General features: G+C 40.2%; 1 protein-coding gene across 6 annotated transcripts in view; it reads right to left on the bottom strand.

Moving 5' to 3' along the window:
* Positions 1-27,821, bottom strand: part of DLGAP2 (DLG associated protein 2) — a 1,108,217-nt gene that overhangs the window by 131,309 nt on the left and 949,087 nt on the right. For all 6 annotated transcript variants that reach the window (XM_058287984.2, XM_071211854.1, XM_058287983.2 and 3 more), the window contains one exon: positions 14,523-14,734. In XM_058287984.2, coding sequence (XP_058143967.1) covers positions 14,523-14,734 — 212 coding nt within the window. The remainder of the gene's footprint in view (positions 1-14,522; positions 14,735-27,821) is intronic.

The raw sequence follows: 27,821 nt of genomic DNA, 5'->3' as shown, positions 1-27,821 counted from the left end.
TAGAAGCCTCCTTCGTAACGGATCATCACAAGGAACACCTTTGGTTACAGTAGGCTAAACATCAGATACTGAAGTAACGTGCTAGAAGTTTAAAATGGGAGCTTTCAGAAGTAAAAACAACGGAGGAAAAATTAGAATGTCTACAGTGTCAGTGTGCATAAAAAACACACAAAAAAGTAAGAAAATAAAAATTAAACCAAAGAACCTACTAAAGGAACAATGATAAATGAAATTAAGAGATGTGTGGTAAGATGACCTGTACAATCCATGAATTAAATAAATGGATGCAGGCAATGAAAGGTGAGCAGGCCCTGCTGCCTTCATGGACAGACTGCTGGGAGTCTGCAAAGTTTGCAATGGGATTGGCCTGAGGGGGCAGAGAGCCTGCGTCATCCTTACACCCTCAGACCTCCACCTCCCATTCAGACACCTGCACCACCCATATTTAGCAGACATTTTCAGCTACCTGGGAATCTAGGTGGTTGGACTCGATGGAGCTGCATATTCATACTTCTAGTGCTGGCAACAGCTTCAACCTAATCCTGCACAGAAAAAATCTCCAGTTTCGTTCACTGAAATGGAGAGTCTAGAAGTCAGTAGCCTATAGGTTGTAGTGGAAACTGAAAGTGGATCGTTTCTTCAGGGGTGCATATGGTTTCATATATATATATATATATATATATATATATCTTTTTTTTAAGATTTTATTTATTTCTCTCCTCTCCCCCCGAGTTGTCTGCTCTCTGTGTCCATTCGCTGTGTGTTCTTCTGTGTCCACTTGTGTCAGCGGCACCCGGAATCTGTGCCTCATTTTGTTGCGTCATCTTGTGTGTCAGCTCTCCGTGTGTGTGGCACCACTCCTGTGCAGGCTGCACTTTTTTTTTGTGCTGGGCGGCTCTCCTTACAGGGTGCACTCCTTGCGTATGGGGCTCCCCTACATGGGGGACACCCCTGTGTGGCACGGCACTCCTTGAGCGCATCAGCACTGCACATGGGACAGCTCCACATGGGTCAGGAGGCCCTGGGTTTGAACCTTGGACCTCCCATGTGGTAGGCAGACGCCCTAGCCGTTGGGCCAAATCTGCTTCCCTGGTTTCCTATTAATACACATTTAAGGTGTGTGAAATTTTCAAGGAGTCGAGCATCTGGTTTAAAAAATATAAAAGAGTTTAAAAAATAGGGTGAATATGAATCTGCTTTACATGAATCTTTTAAATTGAGGATCTTTATTTTTAGACAATTTAAAAATGATTATTTTATGGGTGTCTTTGATAGCAATTCAATTATTAGGTTGATTTGGAATGATTCCTGGAACTGATTCCTAGGAAAGTATTTTTATTCATTCAGTGTGTATGGAGTACTTATACTACGGCAAGTCGTGCAGCAACAAAAGGATGATTAATATGATGTCTTTTGCTTCCAAGGAAGATGTAGACTATTGGAGAAATCAGATAAGTATAGAGTAAATCACACTAATTTAAATGACAAAACTACAATAACTGCTCTGGTAGAGGTAAGCATAGAATACTAAGCAAGCATAATTGCAGAGGCACCTAACTGGAGGGAGACTGCCAGGAGCAGGTAACCCTGAGCTGGGCTTTGAAGGACGTGCAAGGTCAAAGGAGTGCCTGAGGCCGTGGGGCAAGTAGCTTGGTCAGGCTGGGATATAGATTTTAACTTTGGGGAACAACGAGAAATAAGGCTCGCCAGGTTGTCTGCCATCTGATCCTGAAGAATCTGCCAGAGGACTCAGGTAAGTTTACCCAGGGATATGGATGGTTAAAAACAGAAAACTGAGAATGTGAAGGGAGATTAGGCTGTGATATGAGAAGGAGGGTTTGGGATTTGCTTGGATCAATACCCCAGGAGGCATTTAAGAATGCTAGAAGCTGAGTAGTCTGAAGGAGGTTTTGATCGTCCAAATTCTAAATGGAGTCCCAATGCAAGGATTCAGAAAAACTGTCAAGATCGGTGGAGCTACAAAGTGGCTCTGAGAGATCTTGCATTGATCTTTCTAGATAGATTCTAAATAAACTTGGACTTCTTTAAAAGGCTTCTCAGTGAGAAGTGAGGTGTTACTCAAAAGTGCCCTGACTCCTCCCTAACAGTAGAATAACCATCTGCCACAGACCAGTGAATCCCAGGAGATTTTGGAGCAAATATTCAGGTTTCCAAAATTTGAAGATAAAGGTAGTTCACTTTTCCTGGGACAGGTGGATGGACCCGCACATCTTCCAGAGCTGTTCTTGGAACTGTCTACTGATAGCCACATTCTTTTTTGGTACTCACTGGGTCACCTCACCCACCATGGGAGGAGGAGGGAAAAGTTGGGTGGGGCCACCTAACTCTTAAAGTGCTTGAACATGAATATATAAAAAAGGGAAGTGTCAGGAGGCTGAAGTCTGTCCGTCCCCTTCCTGAATCTGAGTAAAGTGTATCCCTTACCACCGAGGAACTGCCTGGATGTGGTTTCATTTCATCCTCCGCTCTCCTTTCGTTCTGCAAGGCCTGGCTCTACCAGTTCTGGGGCAGTTGCTCAATCTCCCAGTGCCTATCACTTTCCGCACAGCTCCAAGAATTCTTGCAAATGCACACGGCCCTGTAACCATCACCACAATCAAGGCAGGGAAGGTCTCCTCCACCCAGAGGGAACTTGCCTCACACCTTTGTGCAGTTAGCCTGTACCCCACACCCTGGCACCAATCCATCTATTCCTGTTTTCCAGTTTCTTTAAAAAAAAATTATAATCAATTTTATTGAAATGTAGCCATAAAGCACACAATTCATCCCAGGTGTACAATCAGTGATATGTGGTATGCTCACAGAGTTGTGCATTCACTACTTCAATCAATATTAGGATATTTTCATTACTTCAAAAAAAGAAAAGATAAACATCAAAAAATAAATTAAACAACCTAAAAAAACAGTAAAAACTACCCCTTAATAGTTACCTACATCTCAATCTCTCTATCCTTTCCATGCCACAAAATAATGACTAATCTATTTCAGTTCCTTTTATATTCAGCAATTTTCAGATGTGTTTTCAAATGTTTTCTCCCAATCTGTGGTTTGCCTTCTAATTTTTTTTAAAACACATCTTTCAAAGAGGTAAAATTTAAAGTTTTTATGACAGTAAATTTATCAACTTTTCTTACATGACTTAGGCTTTTTGTGTCTTGTTTTAAAAAATCTGTGTCAAACCTAAATTCACAAAGATTTTCTTCAGTGTATTCTTCTAGACTTGGGTCTATTATTCATTTAAAGTTTCAAGTTATTTTTTGTATGATGTGTGAGGACTGAGTTAAGGTTCTTTTTAAAAATTTTATTTCTGAATGCTTCATTCTGTTTTGTTTATCTATGTGTCCTTTTGCTATTGCCACACTTCTTCATTATGGTAACTTTTGAGAAATTCTTTTAATCAGGAACTGTGAGTCTTTCAACTTTGCTCTTTTCCCAAAACTGTTTTCATTATTCCAGATGTTTAAAACTTTTCATAAATTTTTGAATATGCTTGTTGATTTCTATAAAAATGCCTTCTGGAATTTTGATTGGCATTGAATGAAATCTATAAATCAATCTGGAGAGAATCAACATCCTACTAATATACATATTTTAAACATTTTATTTATTTTATTTTTAAAGATTTATTTTGTTTATTTCTCTTCCCTTTCCCCCCCGTTGTCTGCCTCTGTGTCCATTCGCTATGTGTAAGACACCACTCCTGGGTAGGCTGTGCTTTTTTCATGCAGGGCGGCTCTCCTTGTGGGGTGCACTTTTTGTATGTGGGGCACCCCTACACAGGGGGCACCCCTGCGTGGCATGGCACTCCTTGCACGCGGCAGCACTAGGCCTGCGCCAGTTCACCCCATGGGTCAGGAGGCCCTGGGGATTGAACCGTGGACCCTCCATATGGTAGACGGATGCTCTCTCAGTTGAGCCACATCCGCTTTCCCTACTAATATTGACTCTTCTCATCCATGAACATATTTTCATCTTATTTCAGCAAAGTTTTGCAGTTTTAAGCATAAAATCATGCCCATAATTTGTTAGATTTATAATTATGTTGTGTTCACAGTGCTATTCAATTTCAGTTTTTCAGTTGTTTTATTGTGGCTATATAAAAATACAATTGACTTAGGTATGTTGACCTTGTATCCTCTGACCTAATTTCTAAACTCACTTATTTGTTCTATCCATTTTTTTTAGATTCTTCAGAATTTTTTACATAGAAAAACATGCTGTTTGTAAATAGGTACTTTTTAATTTAGGCCTTTCCAATGTGTATGTCATTTATATGTGCACTTATGTACTGGCTAGGACCTCCAGTATATTATCAAACAGAAATGTTGAGAGCTGATACCCTTGCCTTTTTCTCAATCTTAGGGAGACAGCAGTCTTCTACCATTAACTATAAGGTTAGTTGTGGGTTTTCATGGATCCCATTTTTCCAGTTGAGGAAGTTCTCTATTCCTAGTTTGCTGAGGTTTTATCAGGAATAGATACTGGGTTTTGCCAAATGTCTTTTATTGGGACATTAATATTATTTACATTTAATAATATTATTAATATGGTTGGATTTAAATTTATTGCCTTGCTAGTTGTTTTTTATCTGTTTCATCTGTCCTTTTACCTCTTTCTCCTCCCTTTTTGCCCACATTCTGATTGAGTGTATTTTATAGTACACTCAATTTGTCTTAAGTATTGGCCTATTGTTTATACTCTATTTTTTAATTTGTTTAATGGTTGCCCCAGACATTGCTAATTTATCAGAGTTCACCATCAAATAATATTATATTACTCCATTCATGGTGTAATAAATTTACAATATACTTCCAATTCCCTCCTCCCATTTTTTTGTGCTATGGTTGTCACACATTTTAACATGTTAAAAATTTCCAGTAATAAAGAATCAATTATTTTTAGAGTAATTAAAGACAGCAAAAATGCTTTAATATCTACCTTCATTTTTATCATGTCCAGAGGTCTTTATGTCTTTGTGTAACTCCAAGTGTCTGTCTGTTATCATGCTCCTTCAAATCCATGCTTAAAAAATTTCCTTTAACATTTCTTGTAGCATAGGCCTGCTAGCAATGAACTTTCTGAGATTTTGTTTTTGTAAGAAAACCTTTATTTCACTTTCATTTTAAGAAGATATTTCTCTGGGTCTAGGATACTGTGTCAATAGTTTGTTGTTGTTGTTTTTTAAGATCTCACTTTAATTGACTTCTGGCTTGCATAGTTTACAATGAAGAGTCTGTCGTAATTTTTATCCATCTTCCTCTATTTGTAGTGTATTTTATTTTTCTTTCTTCAAGATACCTTTATTGAGATTTTCTGAGATTCTACAGTTTATATTTTAATGTCTTTTATTATTTTTAGAAAAATTTCAGCCATAAGTTCTGCACATATTTTCTTTGTTTTGTCTTCCTTCTTGAATTCCATTATTTATGTGTCAGACCATTTGAAACTTTCTCATAGGTCTTGGATGTTCTTTTTTTCCTCTACTCTTTTTCTCTTTGGTCTTCTGTTTGGATAATTTCTGTGACCCTATCTTCAAATTCACTGATTCACTATTCAGTTATGTTGAGTCTACTGATGGGCCCATCTACAAAATTCCTTATTTCTAATACTATGATTTTCATTTGTAATATTTCCTTCCTACTCTGACAGTTCTCATCTCTCTGCTAGTTTTCCATTTATGCTGTTCGCCTTTTCCATCGGATCCTTTATCATATGAATCACAGTTATTTTAAAGTTCTCTTTGATGGTCCCAACATGTGTGTCATCTTTGACTCTCCTGTTGCTTGCTTTTTCTCTTAACAGTGGTTTTTTCCTTACTTTTACTGTGTCTCCTGAGCTGTGACTGAATCTAAACTTGGTCACCAGGCTGAGGGCAGTGGAGACTGAAGCAACAGTATTCAAGCTTGGAAAAGGTGTCAGGCTTTCGGTGGGGGGAGGTGAGACAATCTGATCATGAACTGACTTGGCTGGAGCTTGTCGTTGCTATGGTTACCGCAGGGCACCGGGAGACTCTCAGTTCCTGCCTTCTGCTTGGGGTGGTGGCAGGGGGGCTGGAGGGTCCTCCTCGGGGCTCCCACGCCACGCTCAGCTTTCGGCATCACTCCGCGCCTGGGCTGCCAGGAGGTCCCCACCCTGCTGCTCGTTCCGGGCCTCTTGGTGTCGGCCGGTCTGATGGTGGGGGGTGTCGGCTGGTCTGATGGTGGGGGGTGTCGGCTGGTCTGATGGCGGGGCCCGACCCCTGCCCGGGCCCGGCTGCATCTCACTTGGTGCCTGCTGGTCTCGCGGTGGGGAAAGGGTCTGCTGTGCGGGGGGAGCCTGGGCCTCAGGCAGGCCCTGGGGCTCGCCTCGGGGGAGGGAGAGCTCGCGGGCGCTCCTGCCTCCTCTCCCCACAGCAGGCAGACGACGCCTTGCGTTGGCACCAGGTCTTGAGAGAGAGAGCGGTCCTGCCCCCAGCAGAGGAACTGTGCGGACACTGGTGCAGGCTCCTGGGCCCGGGACCAGTGGTAGCGGGAGTGCACTTTTCTTCATCTTTTCCCAGTAGTAACGGGGCTTTCCTGTTTCCCTCCCCAGCACCTTCGGGCTTTTCCTCCATGTGAAAAACTGGCCTCGGCAGGGTGCGCGGTGCCGGGCCTTCCCACAGAGGCGGCGGACGCCCCCCGCTCCCGCTCCCTCAGGTCTCCAACCCCGTCCCCAGCCAGACGCGGGGCGTGGAGAAGAGAGGGCGGGTGCCGCACCCTTCCCTTCCGCTGCGCCGCCGAGCGGTCTACCAGCCAGCCCTCGGCAGCTCATCGCAGTGCCAGCTCGCTCTTTCTTCCCCTGGCCATGGCAGCTGACCCCTCTCCTGCCCCTTGTGAGCCAGTCCTCTCATCCCACTTCTCCTTGGAGGGGTCGGTCCTCCCTGGAACTCCAGCAGGTTGGCGGCCCTCACTTCAGCTCTCTGATGGACTTTTTAAAAAAGCTGTGATTTTGCAGTTTATCCATCTTCTGTCCTTCATTGTTAGAGTGGGAAGGGTGGCCTTTCCAGCTTTCTGCTTCCTTGCTGGAATGGAATTCCACGTTCTTCCCACTTTTTAATTCGACAATTGAGTCAAGACCGTTCTATGCCAGTTTAATGGCTACTTAATATTCCATCATAGGGATGGATCACTATTTAATATAGTTTCTGTTTTCTATTTAAGTTTTAATTCATTATATTTTTGAACGGGCGATATACTTGCATAATTGAAGGTATCAAAACTAGATTAAAAAGGTATATATTGTATGTCCTGCCATAGCCCACTCGGTGGACTGGGGGAGAGTGTAAACCACAATGTAAACCACTATCCATATGGCGCAGCAGTGCTCCAAAATGTATTCACCAAATGCAATGAATGTGCCACGATGATGACAGAGGTTGTTGATGTGGGAGGAGTGGGGATGGGGGTGAGGGGCTTCATATTTTTTGAATGTAACATTTGAAAAAAAATAGAGAGAAAAAAAGGTATATATTGCAATGTCTTGTTCCCATTTCTGTTGCCCTCTACCTCCTTCCCTCTCACCCCATATAGGTAAACATTTAAAAAATTAGCTTCTTTATCCTTCTATTGTTTCTTTATGCAATACAACTGATATGAAATCTATTCTTACACCCCCTATCTTTATTATATAACAGTGTCTTGTCATATATTGTTCTATACTTGGGTTTTTTAAATTAATATAGTTTGGATCTTTCCAATTCAATACATGTAAATCTTCCTCTTTTTCTAAATAAATGCATCATATATTCCAGTATTCTAATAGTTGTCTACCTATGGCTTAATCACTCCTTTAATGATAGACCATTGGGTAATTTTAACTTTTTGCTATTACTAACAGTGTTACAGTGAACAATATTTTACATGTGTCACTATTTCCATGTGCAGATATATTCATATGACCGATTCTGGAAGATTGGACCCAATCCTCTACTGATGGGAATTTAGATAATTTACAATTTCTAGCAAAGATGTAAATGAGATAGTGAACATTGTTGCATATCTTTACATTTTTGCATGCTTTTCAGAAATTTCTTTAGAATAGATTTTTAGATTTTCATTTTCAAAGGTATGCTAAATTACTCTCCAGTAAGTTTTAATTATTGAACAAGGTAGGCGAATAGTCTTTTCATGGCATTTAGCCATTTTTATATTATGGTATTCATTTTTTTCTTATTGACTTATAAGGCATCTTTATATATTAAGAATATGAAATGTATCACCCATATTGCAGAACTCTTTCACAGATTTTTATTATTATTATTTACCTGGTGATAGTACTTTTAGTTAGTTAAGTTGTTTTTACTATGTACAAGTTTCTAATTTTATGAATTCAAATCTGTCAGTAACTTAAGGTTTCTTAGCTGGACTCATATTTGGATATGCCTTCTCCACCCCAAGAGTATTAAAAGTTCTCCTATATCTAAGTATCAGTATGATTTTTATGCTTATATCTTTAATCCAATTGAGTTTATCTTTACATATGATAATAAGAAGTTCTTGGAATAAACCCCCCTTTCTCTATAAATTTAAAATGTTACCTTTACTAGAGAATGACTCAGAGATGTTAAAAATTATTAGAGCTTTGACTTCTCAATTGGAGCTGAGCTGAACAAGAAGCAAAGGCCCTCAAATGAAATTGATGGGTCTATCTTTCATAATAACACAAAATAAATTCTCCAAGTCCCAGTCTCTCAAATAATAAAATATATATATATATACAACTAATTTAAAAATCTAATAAATTTACTTCAGTAGTAATTGGAACTTTGCATTTCAATTAATTTACAGTAATTCTAAATAGTGCAGCCTTTCTGCCTTCCTGACCCACGGAGTGACAGCCTTCTCCAGAAGCTTAGGATCTGACCGTCCTGATCAAGCAACAGAACCATGCAGCACACTGTGCACTAGGCACTTGGGTGTGACGAGGCTTTTGTGTGCTTATTCAAGTTCTATTTTTCTTTGGAGAATGGCAGATACTCCATCACTTAGCACTCTTCTGGAGTCCAGAGCAAAATGCAAGTGGAAGTCCTTCTAAGTAAACTAAGAGTGCACCTAACATTAACGAGAGGACTGTTTTTCTCTTTTCTCAATTTAACAGCAGGGAGACAAGAAAGTTTTCAGAGAATCATTCTGGCATTGTTCCAAGAGGTCAAGCTCTCTGAAGCTGAGTATCTGCAGCCTCCACATAAGGGATTTTATATTATTTGACTCCCAAAGTACTGATAACAGCCAATTAAAGATCCAATCTTCTCCCAGTTCTTTAGCAAGGCAGAGTTAAAAAGGACTGCAAATAGTCAGTTTTATATTATTAGATAGTGAGCTGGATGGTGCATAAAAACTCCCAAGATTTTAGTGTGCCAGTATGATAATTCAATAAAAAGAACAGAAATCTATACCTATCAGACTAAAATTAAAGTATAATTACTAGGTTTATCTGGCATTTTATTTGCATTCTTAAATACTGTTAATGAAAGTTGTTTGTGCATTCCAAGAAGAGAATAAAATCCTTAAGGAGATTAACAAACATTAATTCTCATTTTTATCATTTGAATCAATCTGCATTTCAAAAGATTTTGTAAATCAGCTGGTGAAGTTCTGTGGTGCAAAGGGGGAAAATATTCAGTGTACTGCTAAATCTGATTGTTTTGAATTGTTTTAAAGGCAGTTTTAGAGCCATCAATTTTGTTTAAAACAGTCTAGGTAGAAAATAACCACAGAATGAAGACAGACTATTTACAGAATTTACTGGCAAAATATCAGATTAGGTTAATTTAAATTATTTGCACACCTTGCTGCTCAGCGGCTGTGAAACCCCCCATTTGTGCTAACGGCAGCGCCGAGAGGAAGGAAGGCAGCCCTCTATGGGAATCCATGGGGCAAGTTGTAAGTTGACTGAGGTTAATTTTTAAAGATTTATTTATTTTTATCACCCCACCCCCCTCCTCCCGCCCTGCTGTTTTTGCTGTCTGTGTTGTCCTCTCTTCTCATTTTCTCTCCTCTAGGATTCAACAGGATGTGATGCTGGAGGCTCCTGATGTGGAGAGAGGTTCCCTGTCAATTCCATCACCTCAGTTCCTGGTCTCTGCTGCTCTTCATCTTGACCCTCCCCTTGTCTCTCTTTTGTTGCGTCATCATCCTGCTGCATGACTCACTTGTGCATGCACTGGCTCACCGTGCGGGCACTCTGGCAGCCACTGACTTACCACGTGGGCACTTGTGTTCACCACGTGAGCACTAGGGCTCACCAGCTCACCACACGTGCTCGTGCGAGCGTTGGCTTCCCACACAGGCACTGGCTCACCGTGCAGGCACACTTTCTCTTCTTCTTTTTCACCAGGAGTCCCCAGCGATCGAACCCAGGTCATCTCATATGGTGGGCAGAAGCCCTTTCACTTGAGCCACATCCCTTTCCCAGATGAGCACACCCATGTCTTGGAGAACAGGCTCGCAGTGATTACTTGTGTGTTCTCCAAAACATGGGTGTGCTCATCTGGGAATCCCCAGACAGCCTCTTTCTAAGAGTGCTCCATTTCCATCGCCTCTGCAGCCACCTGCTGTTGGTTCCTGACAACTGGCTCCTTCCTCTCCTGGGATGCAGTAACCCCCTTGCTCTCTTCTCCTGGTGCCTGTTTACCCCTCCTAAAGGGAGTGGGGCTCTGAACTTGACTGCTAGCTTTTCTCTTGGCCTGGCTAAGAAATTGGCTTTTTATATACCCAACACGACTGGCTTTCTTTCCAGACTGCTTCCCTTAATTTAGTTTTAAAAACTCCAACTGGCTGACTGACTCATTAATTTCCCCAAGTATGAAGTGTATTCCTCTTGACATCTTTAGTTTCTAATAAAAAGCTCTTCATCTGATATTCCCTAGCACTTATTTTTTATACTGTTCAATAGTCTCTTCTTATGCATTTATTATAACCTAGCATTACACTCTGTGTATGTGTGTGCATGTGGGTGTGTTTAGAAGCAACTCAGTTGCAAGCAGGAGTACAGCAGTGGATTGCAAATATAATTCTTAGGTGAAGATACATCTTCAAAAGGGACTCCTTTACCTATTTTTAATGCTCCCACAATCTAATATAAGCCACACATTTATGGATAGTAAGATTACCCTCACTATTTATAGTAGCAAGTTTCCTTTCTTTGGGCTGGAACTATTATGTCAAACTACATAAAATTCTGTTTTTATAGTTCTAGATGAAATGGTTGAATTTTGGGCAGTTTCATGTGATTCAACCAATACATCAGCTCAGCATTTTAACATTGGTCAGCTCAAGGGAAGTAGATAATTCTATTAGTAGTTACTCATGCTTTTAAGCATAGTAAAATGGAAATACAGATTAATGATTGTTTAATAAATGTAGTTTGATACATATAGAATTGCTGGTAGAAAAAGCTATAGTTTGTGAAAATATTTGAGGGGGGCTGCAGATGAAAGTCAATATGTGATGATGGTATCAAGCACATTTGTAATTTAGTTAAAGATTAAGTCTGTGACTCTTCAATAATGAAAGAGTCTGCTATAGCAGGGAGGGGCAGTGAGATTTAGTGAGGTAAAAATAGGCCTGGGTTTGACTTCCACCTGCTGTGTGACCTTACACACTTGGTAAGTAGACTTGCTGAGACTTGGCTTATTCATTTTTAAAACTCAAGTAACAGTATTTACCTATATGATTATATTTATAAAGAGTAGCACAAAATAGATAATCAATAATAGCTGCAGGTACTATTGTTATTAAAAATCCTCATATTGTTACTGCTACTATGACTAGTTTATTAGTCATTCTCAATTTTTGCATCATTCTCTCCTTATAATTACAATCTGGTTGTTTTGGACTTGCCCCAGTTTCTTGAATGCAACTGAGTAATTAATAAAGTTGGCATTAACCTGAAACTAAGTAAAATTATGTTGAAATCTATAAAATGTTAAATAAATATATGCTGTACTAAGAAGGTAAAAGGCAATAGTAATAACATAATTGATGCCTTCCAGTAACAAATTATTTTTTACGGTTACTTTCAATACAATAACCTCAAAGAGTGGGTGTTGCATGGACTTTGCAAATTAGTAGAGAATTATTGCCATATTATTGTCTTGAAACTTGACAGGGAGCTGCCTTCTTAATTTTATCTGCATCACAGTGTCAGATTTAAGGAAATAGAACACTTACAAATGGAATTTAGCATAACACCTAAACATTCGTTGGATGGATGAGCAGATTGATAAATGATTAGATAAATGGACAAATGGAACCAACTGCAAGATGATCTCTGCAGCAAGTGTGGAGAGTGCGACAGGTAGACAAAAGCAGAAGTAAGTCTGAATTCAGAGTATGAGCAACTGCTGTTATTTATTGTCCCCAAATTTTATCAGGTTTGAGAAGTTCTGGTCAACCACATGGGGTTGAACTCCCAGCTTGATGTCCTCCCTTGGACGGTGAATAGGTAAGTCAATATTTAGATTTAACCATCAAGTGCACTTGGCTGCTTCACTCCGTTGACCTTTTGAAGCAGTTTTAACTCTGCTTGGTAGTGATTCAGGCTTTACAAATATATACTCCTTAACTCTATCTTCTGAATAGCTAATATTGGCACCTAGCATTGTACTAGGTGCCAGAATCTGGACAAGACCTGGAGGTAAAGAGATGAGTAAGTCACAGTCCCTTTTAAACTCTAAGACAATGAGGCTGACCTGCAACACTGACAAATAACAAATAATGACAAAACAGTGAGGAAAATGCAAAGGTGATGGTAAGTCAAGGTGCCACCAGAGCATAAGTTGGTTAGGGGACCAGATGGGGAAGGAGGAGGATATTTTGCTAACAAATAATAGTTACAATTCTTAAAAAGACCATCCCTGCAGGGTTAAAACATGGTTTGCTTTTTTGTTCTTCACAGTTTGCTACTTAGTGTGTAGAAGCATTCCGTGAATCACAACCTTTTTTTTTTTTTTAACACAGACTTTCAAAATGATAAGTTTTATCAGAGGTCATTTATATAGCGGCTTAGAACCTTGGGATCATGGCGGGCATCAGGGGGTCTTTGACTTCCCAGACACAATAAGCAAATCTTTTGCATGTGGGCTTTTTTTTCCCCCCTGTAGAGAGGTTTCAAATAATTTACAATTTTTAAATGTGTCTGCCCTCAATGAAAGTTTGATGAAAACCACTGTTTAATCCAATCCATTGGCTTCACTGCTGGGTGTATATGGGTCATATAACTAGTCTCTGTACTTCTGTAGCACTTCTTACAGCTCTCTAATAAAACTTTACAATAATTGTTTCCTAATTGTTTGTCTATCCATCCCTTCCCCATTTTCCCTGCAACAAGTCCATGAGTTTCTTCAGGACAAAGCTTTTGTTTTGTTCCCAGTCATTCTTTCAACAAACTTTCACTGGCGTCTTTGTGTAAGGAGATAAGTACAGAGTGGGCAGACAATGACCCTGGTGTCGCGATGTTTCCTGCCTGGTATTCGCTATGTGATAGCTGTTGAATTTAATTGAAGTAGGCAATAAAAATATAGCTTAAATTTGTTCCATGTAAGGTTCAGTTGCAATCCAAATTGGTATTTTTCATCCTGCAAGCTAACGTTAATTAATTATTTGATTTATTAGAAGAAATTATACATGTTGCTTATAACTGCACTATGCATGAGTGGAGAATGACACAAAGATAACATATCATTGGAAATTCATTGTTATACCTTACATATTACAATTAATAACTGTAAGCAACACTTGAAAAGTTTAAGATGCTATTTCATCCTGTTGTTTCCCATTCACAGGGGACAGCTGGGAACTTGCAGTGTGAAAGCAGCTAGAACCTACTAGACAGGTCTTAGCACATTCAAACTTAGCTGATAGGAGATGATATATACAGTAATATGACTATTAAAAATAATTGTCATATTTGCATAGCTCATATGAATAGCTGATTTCTCAAATAATTTTATCTGTTCATATTGTGAAAAGAATTAAATTTACCAATAACCTATCTTCAGGCAAACATATAAAGCATGTATTACAATTTTTAGGCTAATCTATAACCTGCACACTCTACGCAATAAACCGCTCCCTACAAAACTGCACTTTTAAATTTACAGTACACAAAAAATTTCTCCATTATAAATTTTACACACACATACACCCACCACTGTCACACAAATGGAAACATGTGATCCTAGATAAAATAATTTGAAAGATCTGAAAAGATATTGATGAGTCACATTGGCTAACAGTTGCTTTATGGTTGATATAGAAATCATCCAAACATCTTTCCTTAATTATTATATAACAAACAAATAACCAAAGGTTAGCGTGTTTACTAAAAAGGCCTTGACAGTGGATGGCCATAGCATCTAACGCTTTCAACTCATGAATTTTATAGTTGATAAATAATTGAAGCTAAATAGTTTGGATGAGAGAATAGTTCTGAAAAAATGAAGCTGTGCTCTAGGGGAGGGAAGACAAGTTAGTAGCTCTTACGTTTGGTGATCTCCAAGTGGTCTCTGTGCAATGGACTTTAACAGGGGCTCTGGCCGGGTGGCTACCTTTGGTGATGTTTTGGGGCTAGAGTCCGACTCTCCACTCTCCTCATCTCCCATGGCTTTAATGTAGCTCCCACTTCGCATTCTCCTGCAGGGTATTTCCTCATCCTTGCCGCCAGTTGGGTACCCTCCCCATTCGTCTTGAGGCACCTAGGACAGAAGAGATACCCAATAAGCATCATTGAGAATTTTATCAGTGACTCTTTTTTGGGGGAAAACAAATTCTCCACAATTCCTTGAATAATTGGCTCTTTACGGTCATTTATTTAAAGTTAGATGCAAAAAGATGGATAATTCTCAGTATTCTGTCATTCAAATCCTTAAGGACATTAAAATCAAATTGTTTTTGTCCCATTATGAAAGTGATTGATAACCTTGATGGAAGATGTAGGAAACTGTTAGGAAAATAGAAGAAGAAAATTCCCATTTGTAATCTCAGCAGCTGGGTAAAATGCCGCTAAGATTTAGATTTGTTTCCTTCTGGTATAAAAGAAAATTGAAACTTGAGAAAATTGAAGGAAAAAAGTTATTCAATGTGGAGAAGAAGGAAGTAGGAAAAAAACAGAAGAGGGGAATGAAGAGAACGAAGGAGGAAAAGGAGGAAGAGAAGGAAAGGAGGAAAAACACCCATATTGGAAATTTACCCCTTAATTGCAAGCTGGAAAAAAAAGCAGAAGAAAGTAGGAAAAAAAAACAGAAGAGGGGAATGAAGAGAACGAAGGAGGAAAAGGAGGAAGAGAAGGAAAAGAGGAAAAAGAAAACACCTATATTGGAAATTTACCCCTTAACTGCAAGCTGAAAAAAAGAGAGCAGAGATTAAACTCCAGAAGTTGAATTATATCATACCTGCACTCATAGAAGAAAAAGGATATTGCAACAGGTCACATCACATGTTGGCTGGTACAAAGTTGAATGGGAAATGCATGTTTTATATTATAATATCAGCAAAGGCCCACACCTAATATGCACTCAATAGTTTTGTGTTAAGCAGGCTAAAACCAGAAAGATGATAAAGCCGGTCAGTATTTTGGTACTTATCAACCACGCTTGAAACTTGAGATCCTTGCTCTACAGCAGACAAAATATCATGGAGTCTGTTTAACTGCTTCCGACAGTGTGGACCTGTCCTAGAGGCTCAGGAGATAGATTTCCATTCACAGAGCTTCATTAGCTTTGTCCAGCCACCTGCAAGCTCTGGATAAATTTGACTCATAGGTTGAAATCACATTTTTTTAAAAATCCAAAAAAAAAAAAACCTACAACAAAAACAAAAGCAAAAAATAAAACCATCACTGTCACCATCAATAAAAACAACAACTCCCTCAGTGCCACAGCTGAGAGTAGAGACTCCTCAGCTTTACGCAGCATACCTGTGCAATCACGTACAACCACAGTCAGAGGACCCAACAATATGTGCTTCCTGCTGGGGAAGAGTAGTCTCAGAATAACTTGGCTAACCTTGCTGCTTATGAGGAAAGGAACCGAGAGCGTGCCTTATTTCAAAAAATCTCCAGAGTGGGTGTTTTTCCCATAGTAAGAGATTTAGATACCTTTATGTATATTTTAAAAATATCGTTCTAAAAAGTAATCTACTATCTTTCCAGGCTTGCTATTGCGAGGGAGCCATTTAGTCAAGCACTTCCACAAAAGAGCCAAGGGCTTTGTTTGGAAAGGCAAGGCACCTTTTGTTCACTCCCTGAAAACGCATGGCTTTGGAATATCAAAAATCTTCCATGGTATAGCTCAGGAAAGGAAACCAAGGGAGAAGGGAAAAAGTATTATTTATTTGTAGTACTTATACATTCTGCACTTCCAGACTAGTCAAGGAGGAATTCTACTGATAAGTCATCCAATGTGACAAGGTCAAAGAACCTTGATGAAATAAAATCCCTCAAGGACCCTGTGGAAAATGATTTAGACAGAATAGATTTGTAGGCTTTTTTTAAGCACTCCGTTGAGTCCCATTAGGTTCACTGGAATCACAAAGGAAACGCCTTACCAACACACACTGATCCAGACACTGCTGGGAGAGGGCGTAATATTATGAATTTCAGGCTCTAATTCCAGCTTGGACTCCAAGCAGCTGTAAGGCTCGAAGGACTTAAAAGCCCAGTCTCAAGTGCAAAAGAGTGAGCCTGGAGAAGGGGGTGTTTCTGATCCTTTGCAGCTTGGTATTTCTAAACTCTTTATGACCTGGTGCTCCATGCAGGTCTCCCCGTTAAAGAGGTCCGCAGCCACGGTGAAAGGACTTGTGGAATATGAAAGACCTGGAAAAGGCGTGAGTCATGCAGATTACATGGCAGAGCAGTGGAAGCTGCAGGCAAAGCCAAATAAATGCCAGGTCATGTATGGAGGTCTTTTGGTTAGAAATTAGCAACTAAGAAAATAGGCATAAGTTTACTCGTGTATGTAGTATATTGTTTTCACAGAAGGTATTTCTTGACAGTGAAATTTTTGAGCGCTGGAAAAAACGGCTAATGAAGACTGAAGAATTAGATTCTCGGGACATTTAGCAATTTTTATATCTCTATGTCTTCTTACCAAAAATCAGTTATCAACAATTAAAAAAAAAGATGATTGCCATGATGGGCAAAGACACAGTGAAATAGAAATTTTCATATGCTGCTGGTGGGATTGTAAATTTAGTACAATTTTTGTTGTTGTTGTTCTGTCAGCTCTCCGTGTGTGTGGCGCCATTCCTGGGCAGGCTGCACTTTCTTTCGTGCTGGGTGGCGCTGGGTGGCTCTCCTTACGGGGCACACTCCTTGCGCATGGGGTTCCCCTATGTGGCAGGGCACTCTGCGCGCATCAGCACTGCGCATGGGCCAGCTCCACACAGGTCAAGGAGGCCCGGGGTTTGAACCGCGGACCTCCCATGTGGTAGACGGACGCCCTAACCACTGGGCCAAGTCCGCCACCAATTTAGTACAATCTTTTTGACAATACTATCCAAAGACTTAAAAATGTTCATGCCCTTTGACGCAGCAACTAAACTTCTACAAATGAATCCTAAGTAAATAAATAATATTCCATTCCAGGGAATGGTGAATTATTAAGATAAAATGAGGAAATAATATAAATATCTTACTTTAGGGGATTACTTAAAATATTTTCACAAGCACACGGTGGATACTCTTCAGCCATCAAAAATAATATTGCAGAATAATCCATACTTTGTCAAAGAAAGATGTTCATTAGAGGGAAAAAAGCAACTTCTAAAGTACAGCATATAGCCAATGTTTTTAAAATATTTTAAAAAAGTATGTGCCTGCATCATGCATAGAAAAATATCCAGAAGGATATGTAACAGGGATTATCCCTGGGAGGTGGGGATTATGTTTTCTTCCCAATTGTTTTTCCTTTATACTTACATTTAATTTTTTTTTTTATATGAGCTATATTTGCTTTATTTAGCAAAAAGTAAATAAAGGTCCTCAAGGACCTTTCATTTCAGGAGATAGAATGAAATGAAGTGAATTATAATACAGCTTAATAACGGCAAAAGAAGCAAGAGCAGAATATCATAGAGAAGGGATCACCAGAAGCTTCTACAGAGAGGGAGGTGATGTAGGAAGGCTCTCTGGAGGTTAGGTCTGGAATCTAGAGAACAAATTAACTTGACCAGAAAAAATGTAAAGAAAGGGAGGGCGCAATGGACAGAATAAACGGAGCAAACAAAGGCAAGTTACACAACTCGCCGTCTTAGAAAAGGCACCGGAACTTCAGCTCTGCTGGACATCTGAGGAAGAAGTTACAGAAAAGGGGCCTGAGGTTAGCCGAGGTCGATCAAGCAGGGCCCAGATGCCATGTTTAGGATAGATTCATGCTGGCAGGCTTATGAAATTTTTGTGAGCTAAAAACATGTTTTCAGAAAAAACCAAGATTTTTCCCCAGCAGACTGTGGATCAACTAACAAATGAAACCAGCTTGTATTTTTTCTTAGTTTCTTATTTAAGAAGCCAATTACCCCCTTCTCTGACAGCGAAATTTCAATACAGAAAGAGTATAAACCAGAGTCAATCTCAAATTATGAATTCAAGTACTACACAACAACTTGCAAAGCATATGGCTCAAGACTATCAAAAGAACCAAAGAGCACTACTAAAATGCCACTGTGCCTTAGTAAATAAATCTTTCTCTGGTATGTCGCAGTGTTAAAAACTGCAGGTGAATGTATGAGTGGCCACATATATATTTCAAATCAATGTGGCTTTATAGTTTCCAGTGACTGAATATATGAATGAATGAATGAATTTCTCTTCACAATAGCTACCAGCCTCTGCAAATCCTATCTGCAGTCTTTGCTGCATTTAATTATAATTAATTACCCTAATTAACTAGTTGCAGATAGTGATGAGTGATATTTATAACTTCTAAAAAGGCATTTTCTTAAGGGTGACAGTCATGTACATTTTTATAGTTTCCATTCTTTGCTTTAAGGATAGTTCAACGCTGCATATTAAAATATCTCTCCTTTCCAGTGGAACCGCACAGGTGAAAGGGCCAAGATTTCATAATATTCTCTTACAGGTGTTGAAACCCAGGAAGGAAAATACCACCATAAACTGTGTTGTCCCATAGGGAAATGCCTTCTTCAATCTTTCAGCAAGTTTTCTTTTGCTTTCTTTTTTTTTTTTTTTTTAAGCTATACAATTATGCTAGCCATTGGGAATAGTATTAGAGCGGGACGACGGATGTGCTCTCAGCATTTCCAGAATTTTATACTCAACGGCGATGAGCACAGCCTCTAGAGGTCGTTTCAGAAACCTATCTGAGGTAGTATTGGTATAATACTTGACAGGGGAGGGAAGTTCAAGCATTCAGTGGGGTCCAGAAATATTAGATTTCTTGAAACCATGCAGCAACCCCACCCAGTGAAGAGCTGTCTTATGTCCCACTTGATTGTGATGCCTGTTTCCCTGTATGTAATTATCTGAGCCTTGACTTTGCCAAGTCCCTGGAGGTCTTTGAGTGCCCATCACAGGAAGCCTCAGTTGTAGTTGTCCAATTAGGGGACTCTTTATCCAGAAAAAAATATCCGAAGGCTTCATTCTGGGTACATTTGTAGTTGTGCCCAGGTCTTTTCATATCGAAATATATGTTTTTAGTTAAAAGTTACTTTCACTATAAGAATTGGGGCATTATATCTATATTTCAAAATTGCATTGATAGGTTGCACATGAATTTCCTTTTGTAATAGTAAAGGAGATGTGAAATATTTGTTATAAGTGGGTGAACTCCGTTTGATGAGTTTAAGAGCCGTTATTATGGACAGGAAAGTTGTTTAAGTGACCATTGAATGGGTCGTAAATGCACGGAATTTGGGAAACATGCGGTAAGATTCTCTATGCAAATCTAATAGGATCTGAGAAGGCAAGATGCCTCAAAACACGTTCTTCTCAGCTGAGGTTTGTAGACTCTGGAAGGAAGGCCATGAAGGGGACAGTGAATGAGGATGGAGAGGGCAGGAAAGTATTACAGGCCGAGGGCACTGGACTGTTCAGTTGTAAACCTAGAGGAGGCCACGGAGCTAAAGGATGGCTGGTGGACCAGAAGCAGAACGCCAGAGGCAGGAGGGAGCCATCTGGGGAGAAGAGCGGAAGTAGGGCCCATTAAACTATCAGAAGGCCTTTGTACTTAAGGGGACTGAAAAACAATATACATATAAAAGGCCAAATATATATGCCAGCTTTAGAATCATTCCTTGTTCATCTTCTAAACTGCAGTTTTAAAATGTTTGCTGTAATTTGCATTGATATGTTGGCTCCTAAGGGACATGCAGGGAGAGATGTCTTTGAGCACCAAGTACAGGTATACTGGTTTTCAACCCAGTTTTTTTAAGGAGGTACCAGGGATTGAACTCAGGACCTTGTATAGGTGAAGCGTGCTGAGCCACACCTGCTCCCTCAATCCAGTTTTTATTTTTATTTATTTATTTTTCAAAGATTTATTTATTTATTTATTTATTTCTCTCCCCTTCCCCCCCTCCGGTTGTCTGTTGTCTGTGTCTATTTGCTGCGTCTTCTTCTTTGTCCGCTTCTGTTGTTGTCAGCAGCATGGGAATCTTGTTTCTTTTTGTGGCGTCATCTTGTTGTGTCAGCTCTCCGTGTGTGTGGCGCCATTCCTGGGCAGGCTGCACTTTCTTTCACGCTGGGCGGCTCTCCTTATGGGGCGCACTCCTTGCGCGTGGGGCTCCCCTACGCGGGGGACACCCCTGCGTGGCAGGGCACTCCTTGCGCGCCTCAGCACTGCGCATGGGCCAGCTCCACATGGGTCAAGGAGGCCCAGGGTTTGAACCGCGGACCTCCCATGTGGTAGACGGACGCCCTAACCACTGGGCTAAGCCCGCCACCCACAATCCAGTTTTTATCAACTAAAAGTTCCTTCCCTTCCTATCCCTCCCCTCTTCTCCCTCCCTCCCTTCCTCTCTCACTCTCTATTTTGAGACTCATTCTTTGGATATCTTTATATTTGAAATCTAGCAAATTAGATTTCAACTGTGTTTGTTCAAAAGTATTCTTCTGAGAGGAGGAAGTAAATGCAACTCATCAAAGGGTCAATAATTTCTATAGAGGGGAAGACTAACTGCTTGCAAACCAGTTCAGTTTTGAATCAACTCATAGTCATTGAATGAGAATTCAAAGTAACTACCGTAGGTATTAAGAAGCATGCAAAAATCAGTGGATAAGGCCCCTGCCCTCCAGGAGATCAAAGGCCAGTGAGGGCAACAATTGTGTAAATAGTTGTGTGTACCACAAGGTCAAATATGACAAAGCTGAGGTTTTGCAAAGCTTGATGGAAGCACAGAGGTTTTAGAGATGGTTATCTATTAGGTAGATTGGGGATGGCTTCATGCAGAAAACAGCACAGAAACTGTATTTTGAAGACTTTGTCTTTCAAGTGAACTCCAATGCATCTGTCTCAAAATATAAGAAGGTATTAATACCTTAATCGGGTTGTTGCTCTTATTATTTTGTGAATAGACCAATTTTCCATGGGAAACAACATTTTAAACAATTGTTTTCTTCTTTAGCCTCCATCCTCCTTCATAGTGACACCTTGACAGTCTCTTCTGATTCCCCACACACGTGGTAGCTCAGGCCCCTTCCCTTCCTCTCACCCTCATGCCTTTCTGAGGAAGGGGTCCCACACGCTCAGGCACCAGGATGGGTGCTGACCGAGAGCTCCTGCAGGCTTGGCACAATTCTCCTCCACGTCGCAGAAACCCTCAGGTGGTGCAGATGCTGGGATGTGCCCCCCAGAGCCCGGCTGTGGGGTCAAGGCACCTGGCTGGATGCTGACGGTGCACGGCAGAGACTCTCTCCAGGGAGCACCTGCAGCGGGAGCGAGCTGCCTTGCCCAAGGACACGTCCCCTCCCGTGGGGACATCCACATCCATTGACTGGTGGATACGGCAGTCCAAAAGCCAGTTTCCTTGCCCCAGTTCTGACATGTCTGAGGGTCATTCCAGTTCCCAAGCTCCTGGCAGAATGGGCTGAGGCCTCGCTGAATGTCCTCCTCTCCCACTGTCTGGTCATGCTTCCCTCCCTCCCTCTGTTATGGGGGTTTCTCTGGAAAGCCCGCCTCAATAATCACTGGCACATAAATCTTCATCTTAGAGGACTGTACCAGAACCCTGAGCAGGAAGGGGTAGGTATAATTATATACCCGTTTATTCCCATGAGAAAAACTATTATTGAGTTCTCAGTGTCTTTTCATGGTTGCAAAGCTAATAAGGAGAGGAATTCAAACCCAAGTGTGTTTTGTTCTAAATCTCATTCTCATCAGATTATAGCAGTGGTTCTCAACTGCAGCTAATTTTTGCCTCTCAGGCAACATTGGCCAATGTCTGGAGACATTTTTGGTTATCATCACAATGGGGGTGCTACTGGAAGCTAGAAGGTGGAGGCCAGAGGTGATGTTAAACAGGCCACAATGCATAAGACAACCCCCACTGCAAAGAGTTACCCAACCCAAATGTTAATGCTGCTGGGGTCGAGAAATCCTGGATTATATAATGGGTCCTCCTGGGGTGTTTGCAACTTGACAGATAAAACCGTTAGGTTGTGCAAATTAACTATGGGGTCCCAAGGACAAATTAGCTTGATTGGGGAAGCTCTTTGTTTTTGTTTTTCCTTTGAGCCACCGAAATTATCACATGTTTACCTGCCCACTTAATTTTCTCAAGGCGAATCCTGCATCCATTTCATCCCTTAAAACCAAAATGGGGGAGCGGATGTAGCTCAAGTGGTTGAGCACCTGCTTCCAATGTACAAGGTCCTGGGAATCCCCAGTACCTCCGAAAAATAAAACAAACAAAACAAATGATAAAAACCAACTGTCACTGGGGAGCAGATGTAGCTCAGTGGTTGAATGTTTACTTTCCATGTGTGAGGCCCTGGGTTCAATCTCCTGTACCTCCTAAAAACAAAACCAAAACAAACAAACAAAAACAACCAAAATGGAGCAGAAGGATGGGATGACCTTAAATCCTATGTCCTTGGCCTTAGGTGCCAAAGCCAGCCTCTAATCATCCCTGCCCCTGAGGACTGAGGCTCAGCCTCCACTCATTCAGTGACCTGGCAGTGAGAGCAGACCACTCAGTCCACCTGGCTGCAGAGATTACAGGCAAAGCAGTTCCAGAGGCCACCACTGCACTGCGACTCAAGGAGCAGAGCAGAGAGGAAGGATCCCTTACTGCCCTACACGAGCACAAAGGGGTGCCTCAGTGGGGGCCATCCTGTAGGGTGGGATGCCAGAACCCTGGTGGCACAAGTTTAGGACGCAGTGCCTAGAACAGAGTGAACGCAGTATCTACGACTTGAATGGGGACAGTTCCTCAGAATGCCACAATCACAGAATCAAAGGAACCCAGAGACCACCATCAGCTCTTGGGTTTTTCTATGGGAAGCATTCATGATAATTTTAGTCACACATAGGCCATACCATAAATGATTTTTAAGATGTCTTTTTGTGTGCATATACTGGAAATTTCATCAGCTTTTGGCTAAACTTCCATTCTGCCATCTTAAAGAGAGGGATCTTCACAATTTACAAAATACTGAGTTCAAAATTCTTTCCATTGAATGGCTGCAAAGACTGGCTCATTGACGAGAATACTGGACAGCTTTTAAGTTTCCACAGGAATGAAAGTGAAAGAAGGGAATCTGAAGCATTTTTAAAATGTGGGGAAAATGTTCATTACTCAAACTTATTCATCCTACTCTTGCCGCACTGCTCCTTTCCCCCCCATCGACTCCTCCTCTAACCTTCCACAATGGAGGCGCATCACATCGTGAAAGCTCAAGAAAATCTTGCCTTTTGTCAGAGCAGAATATAAAAAATAAAAGAGTGGGATAAAAGCCACTGAATCAAAATGGCTTGAGTCACCACTCAGCCTCTTCACCAGGAGAGGAGCCTGTGGGGCCAAGGACCCCGCCAGGGCTGAACCACAGGCCAGGGTGTGGGTGTAGCTCAGGAGGAGCCAACCAAGAGAAAGTGAAGGGGACTGGAGGCAGAGGAAGGCGAAAGAGAAAAGGCCAAGGGAAGGAAATAAAGAGAGCTAAAGGATGGGGGTGGAGGGCTGGGGAGCAGGGGCCATTCGGGGGCAAGCCTCCAGCGGAGGAGAGCAAACAGCAGGTGGCTGGGGTAGAACCCTTGCCGGGGCCCTCTTTATGTCCTGTACCCTCCTAGTCGGCCAAAGGCGGCTGCTGCCTGCTCTCCGACTGGATGGGAGGTTGTTGAGAGTGGAGCATCTTTGCTGACCTTTGTATTCTGCATATGACTCAGGGAGCTGTTTGTTCACAGAATTAAGCTGGGTGAATCACTTAACCCAAATTAATTGCTGGTCATTGAATTTTTTTATTTGAAATGCTTTGTTTTGCTGATGTAGAAAATAGGAAAACAAGAGCTTTTGGAAAGAATTAAAATAGTTTCGCAATACTTTTCAATTCTATTTATTGTCTGTTTTGATCTACTTAAAATCATGAAAAATCTAAAGTTAACTACATATTTTATGTAAGCCATGAAGGAACAAAAAAAAGCAATCTTTTGTTTGGCTCAAAATCTGAGTTTTTGGTGAAACATAAATAAAACGTATGAACATATTTTTCTCTCTTCTTGTTCTTTTAAAATATATTATAGTAGCATCTTCAGACAAATTCCTTTAATTTCTTTATATTCTGATTGTGGAATAAAATATGGGCTTGTGAGGATCCAGAAGTCTCTATCTTTCCACCAGAAAGTTTAATCCAATCAAAATAGGAAACAAATGTGTAAGAAACTCTTTGGAAATACAGGACAAAAAACAGCCTGAGGAAATATGAGTAAAATTTGTGAGGTTCATCTTCATACATCTTCTTACAAGTCATCTAGCCATGACTACTAAAGGGCACGGTGAAAGGGGGCTGAAAATCACTAAACTGCAGCTCAGAAAGTGGTAAGCTTCATGCAGAGGTAGAATAGAAGAATGGGAGGAATTTCCTTCTGGAAGAAAACGCTATTCTGCATTCAATTTGTTGTAGGGTTCAAACAAAAGCCATAGCTACTTACTGGGAATCCAGAAGCGATTTCCATACAGATGAAAATGTTTTCTTGACCTTTGGACAACAATGTTCCACGTGTAATTTCTGGAGATACATTATTGAAGTGAACATTAAGAACACTAACACTAACTCTTGTCCAAGAAAAGAGTTATACTTAACGAGAACTATATATGACTATAGTCTACTACTTAGAAATTTATAAAGCTCTTCATAGGAAATGAGACAATTGGTGGGGTTTGGGAGGGGTGGAATAGAAATTACTTCTCCTTTCTCTTTCTCATCTCTTTCTTATAGAGGCACTGTTTAATACCGGGGGAATTTACTTTAATGTTGTGTTCCACTGAATCACATTTTTTTCACAAGATCAAATACAACTTGCCAGCTTTCACACATTAGTATATAAAGACATAATGTTTTAAAGTCTGGAAAAATGTACTTCGTGAGGGTAACAGCTCCAACTTAACCTATTCTCACTAAAATCTGTTAAGTTTTCCCCAGATACCTACTTGCTATAGGCTGAGCAGTACGGAGGCTCGGAAGAAAAAAGGGAAGATCTGGCATGGTCTCTGACCTTAGTGCCTCATGGCTAACTGAGAAATGTGATTAATGGATATAATTTACTTAGTGAACAACACAGCAAATAGTGAGAAAGATACAAGTTGAGTAGATACAAGTTCAAGAGCTGGTGGGCCTAACTATTAATTTACAGAAATCTAAGGGCCAGAGTAAGATTTTAAATGACACTATGAGATGGGACCACAGAATCCAGATTGCAGGAAATTATCAAAAGATGAACTGGTCTCTAGAACAATAAAAAAAATTTCAAGGATGCAGCAGCAGGAGAGAAGAAAAAGAAAGAAAGGAGAAACATTTATATTTTAAGAGATTTAAGAGACAAATCCACCAAATGACCCTCACCTACATTATGACACAAATTATTAAAAAGTTTGTAAAGTCCTGCATTATCAGTTGTTATTGTAAATGTAAACAGATTAAATTCTCTGGTCAAAAGCCAGATATTGGCAGAATGGATTAAAAAAAAAAAAAAGCATGACTCACCTAAATGCTGTCTACAAAAGACTCAACTTAAAGTCAAAGACACAAATAAGTTGAAAGTGAAAGAATGGGGAAAAAAATGCCATGCAAATAGCAACCAAAAGACAGCGGGGGTAGTGATACTACTATCAGACAAAATAGACTTTAAGTAAAAAGCTGTTATAAGGGACAGGGAAGGGTGCTATATTCTGAGAAAGGGGGGTCAATCTAATAAATAGACATAATAATTAAAAATATAGATGCGTCTCCTGGCAGCGCCCCAAAATATATGAAGGAAATTTTGACAGATTTGAATAGAGAAATAGACAGTTCTACCATAATAGTGGGAGGCTTTAATATATGACTTTGAATAATGGATAAAATATCTATACAGAAGACCAAGAAGGAAATAGAAGACTCGAATCGGCTAAACCTAATTTGACATATAAAGAACACTTCCCCAACAGCAACAGAATACACATTCTTCTCATGAATCATTCTCTGGGGTAGACCATATGTTAGGTCACTAAATAAATCATAGGAAATTTAAAAATATTGTAATCATACAATGTATCTTCTCCAAATACAAGAGAATGAAGCTAGAAGGAGAAGGAGAAATCACAAAGGGAATTAGGAAATATCTTGAAGCAAATGAAAATGAAAACACAACATAGCAAAACCTATTGGATGCAGCAAAGGCAGTGCTGAGAGGGAAATTTATAGCTCAAAATGCTTACATTAAAAAAGAAGAAAGATCTAAGTCAGAGACCTAACCTAACAACTGGAGGACCTAGAAAAAGAAGAGCAAACTAAACCCAAAGAAAGCAGAAGGAAGGAAAAAACAGATTACAGCAGAGATAAATGAAATAGAAAATAAAGATAATAGAGAGAATGAACAAAACCAAAAGTTGCTTCTTTGAAAAGGTCAATAAAATGAAAACTGTTAGCTGCACTGACAGAGGAAAAAAAGGACACAAGTAACTAAAATAAGAAATTCAAGGGGAGAGTGAACTGACAGACTTTTCAGTAAGTTATAATTATGTTGGAACAATTAGGTATACAAATAAGGAAGGCATGACATTAGACCCATAGCTCATACCATACACAAAAATCAACTATAGGTGATGTGATAGATTTAGGTTTTAATGGACTCCAGAAAAATCATATCCTTAGAGCTAATCCATTCCTCTGGGTGTAAACCTACTGTAGGGTGGGACCTTGGTTAGATTAAATTCAGTAGGGTGTGGCCCAGGGTGGGTCTTAATCTTCTTACAGGAGTCCTCAATGAATGGGATAAACATGAAGAAAGACAGAGAGAAACCCACAGGAGCACAAAGAAAAAGCCACAAGAGCAGAGAGAAAGCCATGAGATTGTGGAGCTGGAATAAATGGAAACTGGGGAAGGGGAAGTCAGAAGCTGAAGCAAGAAACTTGGAAAAGAAAGGAGAGAAAGCAGATGTCTCCATTGTTGGTCTTTGGGGAGAAAACATTACCTGATGATGCCTTGATTTGAACACTTTTGTGACCTCAAAATTGTAAGCATGCAATCTAATAATCCCATTGCAAAACGCAACCCATTTCTAGTATATTGCTTCTGGAAACTTAGCAAAGTAAAACAGGTGAAGTAATATAAATGCAATCTTGAAAAAAATAAAAGA

This window comes from Dasypus novemcinctus, chromosome 25 (genome assembly GCF_030445035.2).
Source record: "Dasypus novemcinctus isolate mDasNov1 chromosome 25, mDasNov1.1.hap2, whole genome shotgun sequence".
Classification (NCBI taxonomy): Eukaryota; Metazoa; Chordata; class Mammalia; order Cingulata; family Dasypodidae; genus Dasypus; species Dasypus novemcinctus.
Note: the sequence above shows the minus strand (reverse complement) of the source record. Positions and strands in the feature narration are given on the sequence as shown.